The following is a 12,633-nucleotide window of genomic DNA, read 5'->3' as shown; positions in this document are numbered from 1 at the left end:
AAATATGCAAGCCAATAAACTGCAAGCTCTTCAATTCCAGTTCTGCTTTCCGCATGAGCGTCTGTTCTCAACGACGGCTGCCTAATAGCCCATAAAACCAAAGAGGGGGACAGGATGAAGCCATTCTTACGTTGAAGAAATGAACTCAGGAGCAGCTTTAAAATCAGATTTAACACCACAGTGTAGCTCCTGGAGGTGAAGAGCTTTCCAGCCTCTGCATGAGCTGCATCATTAAGGGTGCGCGGGCTGCAGAGCGCCCCCATGTGTTTAGGAAGTGTGGAAAATAGCAGGTAGAAAGCTGATGTTGGTGAAGTGTTCTTTCCTGCTCCGGCCCGTTTGGGTGAAGCTCCAGTGAACACAGCATGGCTTTGGCTCCTCCGTCTGCTGTGTAATCGGACCATGACCTGCTTTCTGTGCCTCTGACCCGTGTCCAATCAGCAGTGGGCAAAGTTAAACTATCTCACCTGTACTCTCTCTGTGAAGGAGAACCCCTCTTTAAGTAAAGCTAAGCTATTCCAACCACCTGCAGGCTGCAGCTTCATACGGCGTACAGACGCGAGTCTCCAGGTATTGTTTGGACCAGCGTCACAATCACGCCTCTAAAATGTTATTTGGGCTTTTTACACTCAGCTGGTTCGGTCTGCGGGGGCCCCCGTGCTGTGCTCTTCCTGCAGGCCCGCTCAACGTGAACTCTCGTCTTCGTAACAACCAGGCGGCCCTCGTCTCTCTCTCCGCTGCCGACTTCAAAGGCCCGTTTGACCTGCATCAGACTGGAAAGATCAGACCGGCTGCGGCACAAAGGTTTACGGTTTGTAGGAGTCAATAAATGATTTAGAAAGAGATCACGGCCAAATAAAACAGCTTTAAATCGTTTAATGTGAAGTCATATATCAATAAAAAGCCACATATCTCACGATACACTGGAGCAAGACATTCACATCCTCTTTATAGAAGTAGTTTTGTCTCGTTTTGTGGCTCAGTTTCAGTCTTTGTTGTCATTTTGGGAATGTTTATGTCAATTTGTGGTCACTGATCTACATTTATTTTTAATTTTTAGTCTCTTTGAGTTTATTTTTACTTTATTTGTCAAGATTTGAGTGTCTTTCTGACAATCTTGCATCAATTTTTGTTATTTTGCAGCACTTCATCGTCGTTTTGTGTCGTTTTTTAGTCATTTTGCACGTTGTTTCTGCTCATTTGTCCTCTCTTTATGGTAGTTTAGCATCTCCTTATTAAGTCGCCGTTTTCTCTTGGTTATTTTCTCTCTCTGTCTCTCTTTGCATTTGCTTTTCTGTCTCTTTTTTTTGGTCATTGTTTTACAACTTTTTGAAACTTTCTGTATTTGTTGATGGTCATCTTGGTCATTTTTTATTTCTTTGTGGTGGTTTTAGATCATTTTCTCCTCTCTGTCATAATGTTCGACTTTGTTTTGGGTTTTTTTTTTTGTCTTTTTTCTGTCTCTTTCTGGTAATTTTAGGTCTTGTCGTAGTCATTTCACATCTCACTTTGGTTGTTTCTGCTCTTTAAAGTAATTTTATTGATGCTCTGGCCATTTTGCAGCCCTTCGAGTTAATTTTTACTTTCAATTCTAGTAATTTCTACTCTCTTTCTGGTAATTCCAATCCATAAACTCATGTTGACACAGTGGTTATAGTACAAGCCAATTACCCTCTGACTCCGGAGGCACACAGAGACCCCTGGCCATCCCTCTGGCCCCGGCCTTGCTCTTAACACACACACATCATCTTCATGCCACAACTGACACCGTGGCTGACTGACAAGGCCGGTTAATTACACAGAGGGCAACTCAGAACGAGCGGGAAGAAAAAAAATAAGCTAAATGATGTAAGGACACGAGTATTTCAGACATGCAACGAAAGCTTTGGTGCAATTTCTGAGGAATTTTTCTACCAGAGCGCGCCCCTCTACTGTAGGAAGTCAGATGTTAGTTTTATATTCACCGTATCAGGTTTGAACTTGTCACATGCTTCAGTAACAGTTGGACGCTTCAGCGCAGAAAAATGTGAACTCTTCAGACTGTTTGCGCCCGGAGAGAAATAGCTGCCCAGACAGAGAGTTAGGACGACCCAGATATGACACTCATTTCACTTTTTCTTTTTTTTTGCTTCTAAACAGGTCACAGTTTTTGATTTGTGAATAAATCATCAGCAAGTTTAATGCCAAAGTGATATAAGTAGAGCAGGTACTAAACATACAGTATAGTGCTGCTCAAGTGACAGTGATGCTGGGGATATACTTGAGAAGAACATAGAATTATGACTCTCCTTGGGTGTTAAATGAACTAAATGGAATTTTGAAAAATTACTGAAACTCAAATAATATGATTTCTCTTTATTTTTTTTGTATTTATTTTATGTTTTATTACTTCTTTTTTCTGTGCTACTATCTTTAAACTGTGCTGCAATGCTGCAAATGTGCCTTAAATTAAATTTCTGCATCTCTTGACTAAAAATCAATGATTAAAGCATTAAAATATTCTTTATTACAGGTAATTCTAATTATTAAAGACATAAGATTATTTTATGATTCATAAAATATCAGTTGTCTTTCTTAGAATCAGTAAAATCATGTGGATAGTGAAGCAGTTGCAGTTTCTCTGGAGGGCGGTGTTGCAGTGTGCCGCTAGGTGGCAGCACGTAAAAACGTGAGGACTTCCTCGGAGGTCAAAGGGTTTTTACTTCCTGTTCGGCGGTAAAGCGTGTGCTTCTGGTTTAGTGAAGCGCTAACGTTGTTGTGACGAAGCGCTATTATAAACGTTTAGTTTCTTCACTAAAGAATATTTAATTTTGAACAAAAATGGTGAGTAAAACTCTAAAATATTTGCTTTTAACTTCCACTGTACTTCGTTTTGTCTTGTTTTTATTAGCACCGCGCGCTGGTACTAGCTAGCATGTTAGCTGGGTAGCGCTAGCATTAGCTTCTCATTCATAACTTCGACCGAATGAATAAAGCTCTTTATCCAAACAGGCACGATAATATACGACAACTTAAATGAATGGAAAACTAAACTTTGATGCACTGTTTTGCTTGAAGTGAAACGTGTTTTTTTTGGTTTTGTTTTGTTTTGTTTTTAGCCCGGTCTGAATCTGTGGAGATTAAGCCTCACCAGACTCCATTCTAAAATCGTCTAATTTAGCTGGCACGTCCTTTTCGACCAATAATTGCTCTATTTCGCAATGATTCCTTTACGTAAAACTGTAGCTATCTCCTGTAACCGTGCAGTTTTGCGTATATTGGCTTTTTGCAGCATAATTGCATTGTTTTCTGGAAAGCTGGACTCACTTCCTTTTGTAAAATAACGTTTAAACGGATGCATGATTCCTTGCAAAGCATCCAGGATGGTGCAGGCAGGTTTCTGCAAAGTTGCAAACGTTTTATACCATAAGTACTAATTATTAAAAGTCCGAATTAACTGTTAGAACTCGTATATTAGAAAATGCACAGTTACTTTGAATATTAGTCATCTATAAATATTAATACCATGTGTTATTTTGGCAAATGTAGTGAAGTTGGTGTACTCATCTGTGTCATATTTTGTTCTCCAGAGTTTACCTCTGAACCCGAAGCCTTTCCTGAACGGCCTGACAGGCAAACCAGTGATGGTGAAACTGAAGTGGGGTATGGAGTATAAAGGCTACCTGGTGTCTGTGGACGGATACATGAACATGCAGGTGGGAAATATATTTTAAAAGTCGCATTGCATCAACCATGTGAGTCAGATATAGAAGCTATAAACTGTGCAGGTTGAGTTTTACGTAGTTTTGCATTTGTGTAATGTTTTTACCTGTTATTGTTTGGGCAGTTTAGCTGTTTGTCTTGATGCTCGTGTGCATATTTGCCCATAGAAAGCAAACTGTACACGTTTAGTTGTTAATTTGTTCAAGGGTACAAAAAGGCTGTTTTAATGCATTACTTTCACTCAGAGCCCATAAACTTACCTGTATTTGTAGATCCCATTTGTCTATAGCTCTGGCACAAGTGTTAAAATATTTTTCTCCATCATTAATTATGATGTTAAGCTCAGTTGGAGGTTTGTCAGGTACAAAAAAATAAAATAAATCCACACTTTATGAAGGATATAATGTTCAGATTTAGTTTTGAAGGATGTACAGTAGTCTGTGTATCTGTAGAGGTTTAGTAGATTAGACCTAGAAACTAACAGCTTCACACAGTGAACATACAGCTAAAATAACAACCCAAAACTAAGCTTTATAACATCCTTTTAAAACTTTAATCCCATGCTGTGCTGTGCCACGCAACGCACTGGAAACAAGGACCCATGTTTCCCGAGACCTCGCTTTTGCTGAACAGGATTTAATGATGCATCCACATCTGCATCACCTTTGTTTTAAAACACTTCCATAACAAATCTAACAAGAAAGGAAGAAAAAAACGACTCATTACTGTTCTGACACTTTGACCCTTTTACACGACTCCCTGACAGCTGGCAAACACAGAAGAGTTTGTGGATGGAGCGTTGGCAGGCCATCTAGGTGAAGTGCTTGTCAGGTATGTACAGTTTAAACAGCTTTTCATCTTTATCCGTAACCAGTTCAGTAGAAACTTTCTTAATTTTCCTTTCAGTGAGGTTGCATAAAATGTTTTCTAAGGAATGTTGCCAAGACGCATGAGATAACAGGAATCTGAAGAGTTTTGGGATTAACAATTCAGAGAAAGCTGTTTTTATTGCCTCCGTCTTGAGATTCATAACCACTTTAACGAAACTGTGTTGATTATTAACGTCATATTTTTCTCCCCCCCAGTTAAAACACAATGTTATGTCTCGTTCCCTCAGGTGCAATAATGTGTTGTACATCAGAGGCGTAGAAGAGGAGGAAGAAGATGGAGAAATGAGAGAGTGATGCTGGTGGAGGCGACTCGGCCCGTGTTCTGTCTCAGTGTGATTGTACCTTGTAGTTGATTTAACGTATGTTTGTGTTTTCACCATGTGAAACAAACCTTTTCTTTGTTTTTGTTTTTTTTCAGGGAGCTTTGAAATGATTCTTTTTTTTTTTTTTTTTTTACTGTACGTGAAACCAATATTAAGTTGAGAAACACACAATAAAATGATTATTGTACCCTTTCTTAAAATGTTTTTTGTGTGAATTCCTTTAAAGGTCCGCCCCCTCCCTCTCTCTTTCTCTCTGCACTTTAACCTCTACTGGACAAATATTTGCCTGCTTTCCTAACTAACCTGAACCCTCGGTTGCTGCTCAAGTCTTTTCCTCTCGATGAGTCGACATGTCCAGAAATTACAGGCTCCTGGTGAAAAATGCCAAACAGGTGGTTCTGATCTGCAACAACGGAGAGAAGTACCTGATCAAGCATGGGATGCAAAATCTTTGTGTGATTGAAAATGGCAGCATTGTAATAGGGCGGTAAGTTTAAATTTAAAGAAAAGAATATAAGTGTTGACACGGGTAAGAAATGGAAGGGAGTTTAGTAGATTTAAATATATCCAGATGAGCTAATGAAAGCTGTTATTTGTTGTGCATTTTGATAAACGCTATGCGAGTAAATGTGGCTCAAATTGTGTAAGTTGTCAGTCTTATAGCTGCTATTAAATCTGCAGACATGTGTAAAGATTAATTCTGCAGCAATGAGAGCTTGTGTGAAAATGTTGCCCAGTGGCGACCCCTGGTGGCCGCAGTGGCTCATTACACACACAAAAAAAACAATAGTTAAATACTATTTATAATTTCTTATCGCTTGTGGATAAAAAGGAGGAAATGCCACGTTTATCTTTTTGTGCACTGCTTATTTTAAGAGCTGGCTCGACTTTCTCAGCTGTCGGTCCAGCTCCAAGCGTTGCTTTAAAGTGAACACTGACGATGACAGTCGTTTCTCCATCCAGTGATGGGCTGATTAAAGCCGTGGGGCCGGCGGAAACCATCAGGGCCCAGTATTCGGAGGCTTCCTTTGACAAAGTGATTGATGCTACAGGGATGTGCGTCCTGCCTGGTGAGTAGCAGCCGTGGTTTGTGTTGACGCAGAGATAATGTATGTAAAGGTGCCGTGACGTTATGACCTCTTGACTTATACTGCACTGGTCCTCTGAGGAGGGTGTGCTGTGGTATCTGGCGCCAAGATGTTGACTGTGCAGATATTCAGTCTCAGCTCTTGAGCTAGGAATACTTTAAACCTTTTTGGGATAATTACCTGATGCTTTTAATGCAGATTGATCCTGATCACGTACGATCTAAATATGTTTGTTTTAGCAGGTGAATACAACTCTTCAGATAGTTGGAGAAAGAGAAAGAATGGAATCGGGAGTGTTTTATTTATTTAACACACGACTACGACTGGATTAGTCGTAAAAACTTTTAGTGCCGTCGGCCTTTGTTCTGCCAAAACGTTCCAGGAGCACAGCAAATCCTTTAAGTCCTACAAATTGCTAGGTGGCGCCCTAAATGGATCAGACTTCTTTTTTTTTGTGTGTGTCCACCGCGTCTCAGAGATGACGCTCGATTGGACTGAGGTCAGGGGAAATTGAACGCAACACCTCAAACTCCTGTGACGCACTGTGACGTTCTGACATATTTCCATCAGGGCTAGAATTCGCTCCCAACGTTCGTCGATGAGCCTCGGCTGCTCCTGATCCTCTCTTCTCCTTCCTCTGACAGTTTTTAATTGGTACAGGAACACCCAACAAGAGCTGTAGTTTTGGAGATCAGAATCAGATCACTTTATTAATCCTTCAAGGAATTTGTTTTGTTGCTGTTGCTCCCATAAAGTGACACTTGCTTGTTGACAGAGGAAATACAGTAGAATAAAAGTAATACAAAAATATATGAAAAAATAAAGCAAGATGCATTTAAAGTAAAAGAAACAATATACAGAGGTAAAAGGTTGCAAATAAATTAACAGCGTCTGAAGTGTTGAGAGTGTTAAGAGTGAGCAACACTCAGCGGGAGGAGTTATAAAGTTTGATGGCCACAGGCAGGAATTACCTCCCGTGGCGTTCTGTGGGGCATTTGGGTAAAATGAGTCTGTTACTAAAGGTTCTCCTCAGACTGGCCAGTGTGTTGTGGAGTGGGTGAGACGAGTTGTCCAGGATCTCTGACACTGTCTTTAAAAGAGTTCATCTCCACCTCTACAACAACGTCACTGGCCTTGCGGATCAGTTCGTTGAGTCTATTAGCGTCTGCCACGGCGTACAGGAGAGCACCGGCCACCACAGACTCATAGAACGTCCTCAACATTGTCCGGCAGATGTTGAAGGACCTCAGTCTCCTCAAAAAGTAGAGTCGACTCTGGCCCTTCTGGTAGAGTAGCCTCAGTTTTCTTAGACAAATGGCCCTTGATAGAGTCTCTCAAACCCTTCCCTTCATTTTCTGCCTAATATATCCCACCCTCTGACAGGATAACCACCTGTAAGTGGTCATAATCTTATGGCTGATCGGTGTAGTTATAAGTTACTTTACAAACATTTTCGAAATGATTAAAAAACAAGACTCTCTAGAAAACAACGTGTGTATTATCTGTCTTCTTTCTTCTTTTATTTCCCGTTTATTACATCAGGGTTCAGATTCAGAAAACTTTATTTGCCCCCGGGGAGCAATTTAAGGCACGTGTGAGCAGCATGATGTGGAAAACTTGACACGTTTTTGCTCTGATTTTATTGTGGGACCCCTGGGAGGTCCCTAAACCCAAGTTATATATCACACAGACTGCTAGTCTCAGTGGACATTTATGTTTTTGCAGCTGATAATGTCACTTAATAGTTTGACTTCAGGACTTTTTCACTGACATGATTTGGAAAGGGATCTTCTTCTTGTTTCAGGGTTGGTAGATGCTCACACTCATCCAGTCTGGGCCGGAGACAGAGTCCACGAGTTTGCTATGAAGGTAAATTATTATTAATCAGAATATATTTTGAACAAACTTCTTACAAACCTTAACGTTTTGATAATCTGCAGCTTGCAGGCGCCACCTACATGGACGTGCACCGGGCCGGTGGAGGGATCCACTTCACGGTGGAGCACACTCGAGCCGCCGCCGCCTCCGACCTTCTGGCCTCCCTCAGGGGCCGCTTGGTCCGGATGCAGCGAGCCGGCACCACCCTGGTGGAGTGTAAGAGCGGATACGGCCTGGAGCTGCAGACTGAGCTCAAGATGTTGGAGGTGATCGAGGAGGCCAGGCGCTCGCTTCCCATCAACATCTCCTCAACCTACTGCGGAGCTCACGCAGTGCCCAAGTAAGCGTTGGCGACGTTAGCATCACACCCCGAAATATCTTTACTCCACCTCTCTCTTCTTCTAACCTTTTTTTTTATTTTCCCCAGAGGGAAGACGGTAGCAGAAGCCACAGAGGACGTCCTGCAGGTTCAGCTGCCTCGGCTGAAAGAGCTGATCTCTGCTGGGACGCTCAGAGTGGACAACATCGACGTGTTTTGTGAGCAGGGAGTGTTTGACCTTGGCTCGACCCGCTCCATCCTGCAGGCCGGAAAAGACATGGGGCTCAACATCAACTTCCACGGAGACGAGCTGCATCCCATGAACTCCGCTCAGGTATCACACACACTCCTGGACGTTTATTGAGTCACAAACTGAGGCTACAGTCTTCAACACATCCTGTGCCTGCTCTCTTACTTAAACAGTGCGACCCCTAGTGGACAAATTAGAAATTGTACCTTCTTTTATTGGGAAAAACTGCAGTTAACAATCTAGTTTCCTGTAGACTAATAACCTCATTAACCTGTGTGTGTGTCAGTTGGGTGCAGAGCTTGGAGCCTTAGCCATCAGTCACCTGGAGGAGGTCACAGACGAAGGCATCGCTGCCATGGCGAAAGCAAAAACTGCTGCCGTCCTCCTGCCGACTACAGCTTACATTCTCCGGTACTGTAACACACACACACACACACAAACACACACACACACACTCATTAATGCTGTGAGTTGTCGACTAATGTGTGTGTGTGTGTTTAGGTTGCCCCAGCCTCGGGCCAGAGACATGCTGGACGCCGGTGTAATCGTCGCCCTCGGCAGCGACTTCAACCCAAACGCCTACTGTTGCTCCATGGTGAGTAACAGCAGGAGGTGAAGGGTTAAAACCTCGTCCCTCTGTCTCACGTGTGTGTTTTCCTCTTCCTCAGCCGATAGTGATGCACCTGGCCTGCGTCAACATGAGGATGTCCATGCCCGAGGCTCTGGTCGCGGCCACCATCAACGCCGCCTTCGCCCTCGGCCGCTCGCACACCCACGGGTCGCTGGAGGTCGACAAACACGGAGACCTGCTGGTCCTGAACGCCACACGGTAAATCAACACCACAGATTAATGTGTCAAGATTTGAGGCTCATTTAAAGCACTGCGGGACATAGACGCGGTAGCCTACGAATTTCACTTGATACTAAACTCAGTGTAAAGTCAAAACTGCATGTTTATGGTTCACGTTTTTTTCCTCCAGATGGGAGCACCTGATTTACCAGCTGGGTGGTCATCAGGAGATCGTCCGCTACGTCGTCATCAAAGGCAACGTCGTCTACGATAACGACAGAACCATGAGCCTGTGACCACGGAGGACGTCCCGGCTGAGACCGGTGAAGGTACCAGAAACACTTTACAGCTTAGCTAACCACTAGCTGCTAGCCTAGCTCTGTTCATTTCTTGCTTGTTTCCTGGCAACACAACAGAGAGTTTCTGAGATTGAGGAGCTATTTTGGTTCTCGGAGTCCCGTTCATTTTTTCTTTTTTTAAATAGTTACGATCAAAGTACCGTGAGTCACAGCTGGAGCATGTCTGTGGTTTAAATTGGCACGAAACTGCAGGAAAGATTAAGAACCGCTTCTGCTTCTTTGATTAAAACCTTAAAGGAGAGAGTTGAGCTGGTGCACATATAAACCTCGCGGTAAGTTTTAACTACGACTCCCAAAGTGCAGTTTGGTACGGGGCGGCTCTCTTTATGTGTCTGGCTACGTTAACACGGGCGTTATTTCTTTTCTCCGTGTTTCTGTCCCTCCTGGAATCACCCAATGTGTCCAACCAGAGTTCACATGGAGCTGTTTCATCTCCACTATGATAAATTATAGGATGATCTTGTAAATTACTTCTGATCAGTTCTGATTGAGGTGGCAAGCTGAGACATTTTTATTATTTATTATTATTAGTGGCAGCATCTCAGACTAAACTGACTGGTGTCATACTCGTGCTGCTGTCATAGAATTGAAATAATTAAACAAATTAATAATTAAGCAGCTCTGTTTTCAGACTTTATGTGAAGTTAATGACACATATTTCAGATTAAAAGCTTAAATATTTACATTCAGAATATTCCTTGTAACTTAAGAGATTTTATTATAACATTTCTGCACTTTTACTCAAGTAAAATTACGAATACTTTTAGTCATAATGAAAGCATGTTTACAGAGTTGCAATACTGCTATCATTGCTAAAGTAACTGCTATGAAGGTAAAAACGCTGTTATAAAAATATATCAAAGTTTTTCTTTGGGTTAAAATGAACATTGAGACATTATTGATTCTACTGCTGTTAATCTGTATCACTATATTAACAGATTGTCTAGAACGGGGTGACAAATATGAGGACTGGAATAATTAGCAAAGGAAGAGGAGAAGGGGAGGAAGGGGAAAGAGAGGAAGAAGAGGAAGGAGGGAGAAAGGAAGAAGAGGAGTGGAAGGAGAAAGAAAGAGGAGGAAGAAGAGGAGTAGAAGGAGGAGGAAGGGGAGGAGGGAGAAAGGAAGAAGAAGAGGAGTGGAAGGAGAAAGTCAGAATGGGAGGAGGAGTGGAAGGAGAAAGACAGGAAGAGGAGGAGGAGAAAGAAAGGAGGAAGAAGGGGAAGAGGAGTGGAAGGAGGTAGAAAGGAAGAAGAAGAGGAGTGGAAGGAAGAAGAGGAGGAGGAGTGGAAGGAGAAGGGGGAACAGAAAAAAGGAGGAAAAGTAGATGGGGAAGGAGGAGCAGAATTGAAAGTCAGGAGGAGGATGAAAGTGAACCTTAACAGAGATTTTTCATAATGTACTAGTTTGAACTAAAACAAAGAAAGAAGTTGTCGTTATATTTATATTTATCTCTCATTACGATCTTTACGATCTGAATGTGCCCCCGAACTAAAATGACAGCCCTGCTCTAGAATCATGTTCTCAGCTCTTCAGTAACGACAGGAAGCAGATATTTAAACGACAGAGTGAAGATAAGTAGAAGTAATGATCACCTGACATTCTTCTAGGTGTGATGAGTCTTTATTCAACAGGTTAGTACAGAACACTCTTTAATCTAAACAGTTTTCCACAGGCAGCCAGATAAACCTACTCTGTCTTTTCAGTCTCTCATCAAATAATCTTACAAACACTCATTATAGTGAGATAATAAAAAAACAACTAGTATAAATGCTATTCACAACAGTAACTGGGTGCATAGATAGATTAAAAACTTGAAGTGGCTTAATAACTGGCTATAAAACGTGATATATGTAAATGTACCGAAGCTCAGCTGTTCATTCCCTCAGGCTTCGTACTTCTTCCCTGCTCGGTGGATCTGTTGGTAAAGCGTCATGGAGAAAGCCATGCCGAGCAGCTGAAAGATAAAAAAAAAAGACACCACTCTGGTTATTTAGTGCTGCTTGGTTTGAGATGTGAGCGTCGGATAGTTAGCTGCTGCTCACCTGTATGACCAACACACACATAGCGATGGTTCCCAGAAGGTGTTTGTTGTCATCCAGCCACTCCTCTACCTTTTCATAGCAACCCTAGAAAAACAGACACGACTGAGTTTTATTTCTACGTTTAGACCTACAAAACTAAACCAAGTAGATTTCTATTGACGTCACGCTCTAAGTGGGTGTTAGTGACCTTTAACACATCAATAATACAGCCACAGTTCCCTTTAGAATCAACGCAAGAAGTTAAACCTCACTCTGTATGCTAACTAGCAAGTGATTAAAGTAAACAACAGCCATGTCAACACTAAATGACTTTTAACTTTTGTGCTATCGTTAGGTTCAAGTCTGAAATGTTTTTTTTATTCACAGACATCATGTTATCAAAGCTAATTAAAGAGGAACTACTGTTTTTTACAACTCGTTTAGGAAATAATTAGATCAATGTAAATCCATATAGTGGGAGTGAATGGGTCACCGAAACACAGCCTCTAAATAACGCATTACCTGCCGCGAAACTCGTTAATTTCACCAATATTTTGTTATCATACGCTAGTGCTATTCCCCGTTGAGTCTGGAGTTACCTGTTCATCATCATCCGGGGTCTGTAGATTGACCTACTAACCTCTGACCTGGATGATGTCATCTCTGAGCGCCACACGCACACCCGCGACGGTCGGCTTGTTTACCTGTAATTTGCTACTGCTAGTTTTTTTTACAACATGGCTGAATATTTTTCCGATTCTGAGGTTGTGGACGAACTATAGCAGTAGCAAATTACAGGTAAACAAGCCGACCGTCAAGGGTGCATGCGGCGCTCAGAGATGACATCATCCAGGTCAGAGGTTAGTAGGTCAATCTACAGACCCCGGGTGATGGTAACAGGTAACTCCAGACTCAACGGGGAATAGCACTAGCGTACGATAGCAAAATATTGGTGAAATTAACGAGTTTCACGGCAGATAATGCGTTATTTAGAAGCTGCGTCTCGGTGCCCCATT

The 12,633-nt window shown here is 42.1% G+C and overlaps 3 protein-coding genes across 3 annotated transcripts in view; 2 read left to right on the top strand and 1 right to left on the bottom strand.

The window, feature by feature from the left end:
• The first annotated feature begins 2,702 nt into the window (after positions 1-2,702).
• snrpf (small nuclear ribonucleoprotein polypeptide F) lies at positions 2,703-5,073 on the top strand. Its single transcript, XM_084573219.1, has 4 exons — positions 2,703-2,820; positions 3,567-3,692; positions 4,466-4,530; positions 4,817-5,073. Exons 1-4 carry the CDS (start codon positions 2,818-2,820, stop codon positions 4,881-4,883), a joined length of 261 nt encoding a protein of 86 aa, XP_084429345.1. The 5' UTR covers positions 2,703-2,817; the 3' UTR covers positions 4,884-5,073.
• Positions 5,074-5,233: 160 nt separating this feature from the next.
• amdhd1 (amidohydrolase domain containing 1) lies at positions 5,234-9,821 on the top strand. The gene is made up of 9 exons (XM_084573218.1): positions 5,234-5,399; positions 5,876-5,982; positions 7,805-7,869; positions 7,941-8,218; positions 8,306-8,531; positions 8,734-8,858; positions 8,949-9,042; positions 9,116-9,276; positions 9,428-9,821. Exons 1-9 carry the CDS (start codon positions 5,263-5,265, stop codon positions 9,531-9,533), a joined length of 1,299 nt encoding a protein of 432 aa, XP_084429344.1. The 5' UTR covers positions 5,234-5,262; the 3' UTR covers positions 9,534-9,821.
• Positions 9,822-11,200: 1,379 nt separating this feature from the next.
• LOC311508893 (tetraspanin-9-like) overlaps positions 11,201-12,633 on the bottom strand; it is a 5,342-nt gene continuing 3,909 nt past the window's right edge. The window contains exons 5-6 of the mRNA XM_084573880.1: positions 11,639-11,722; positions 11,201-11,550 (exon numbers count right to left, since the gene is read on the bottom strand). Coding sequence (XP_084430006.1) covers positions 11,479-11,550; positions 11,639-11,722 — 156 coding nt within the window. The 3' untranslated portion in view covers positions 11,201-11,478. The remainder of the gene's footprint in view (positions 11,551-11,638; positions 11,723-12,633) is intronic.

Source organism: Chelon labrosus (genome assembly GCF_963514085.1).
Source record: "Chelon labrosus genome assembly, chromosome: 23".
Classification (NCBI taxonomy): Eukaryota; Metazoa; Chordata; class Actinopteri; order Mugiliformes; family Mugilidae; genus Chelon; species Chelon labrosus.
Note: the sequence above shows the minus strand (reverse complement) of the source record. Positions and strands in the feature narration are given on the sequence as shown.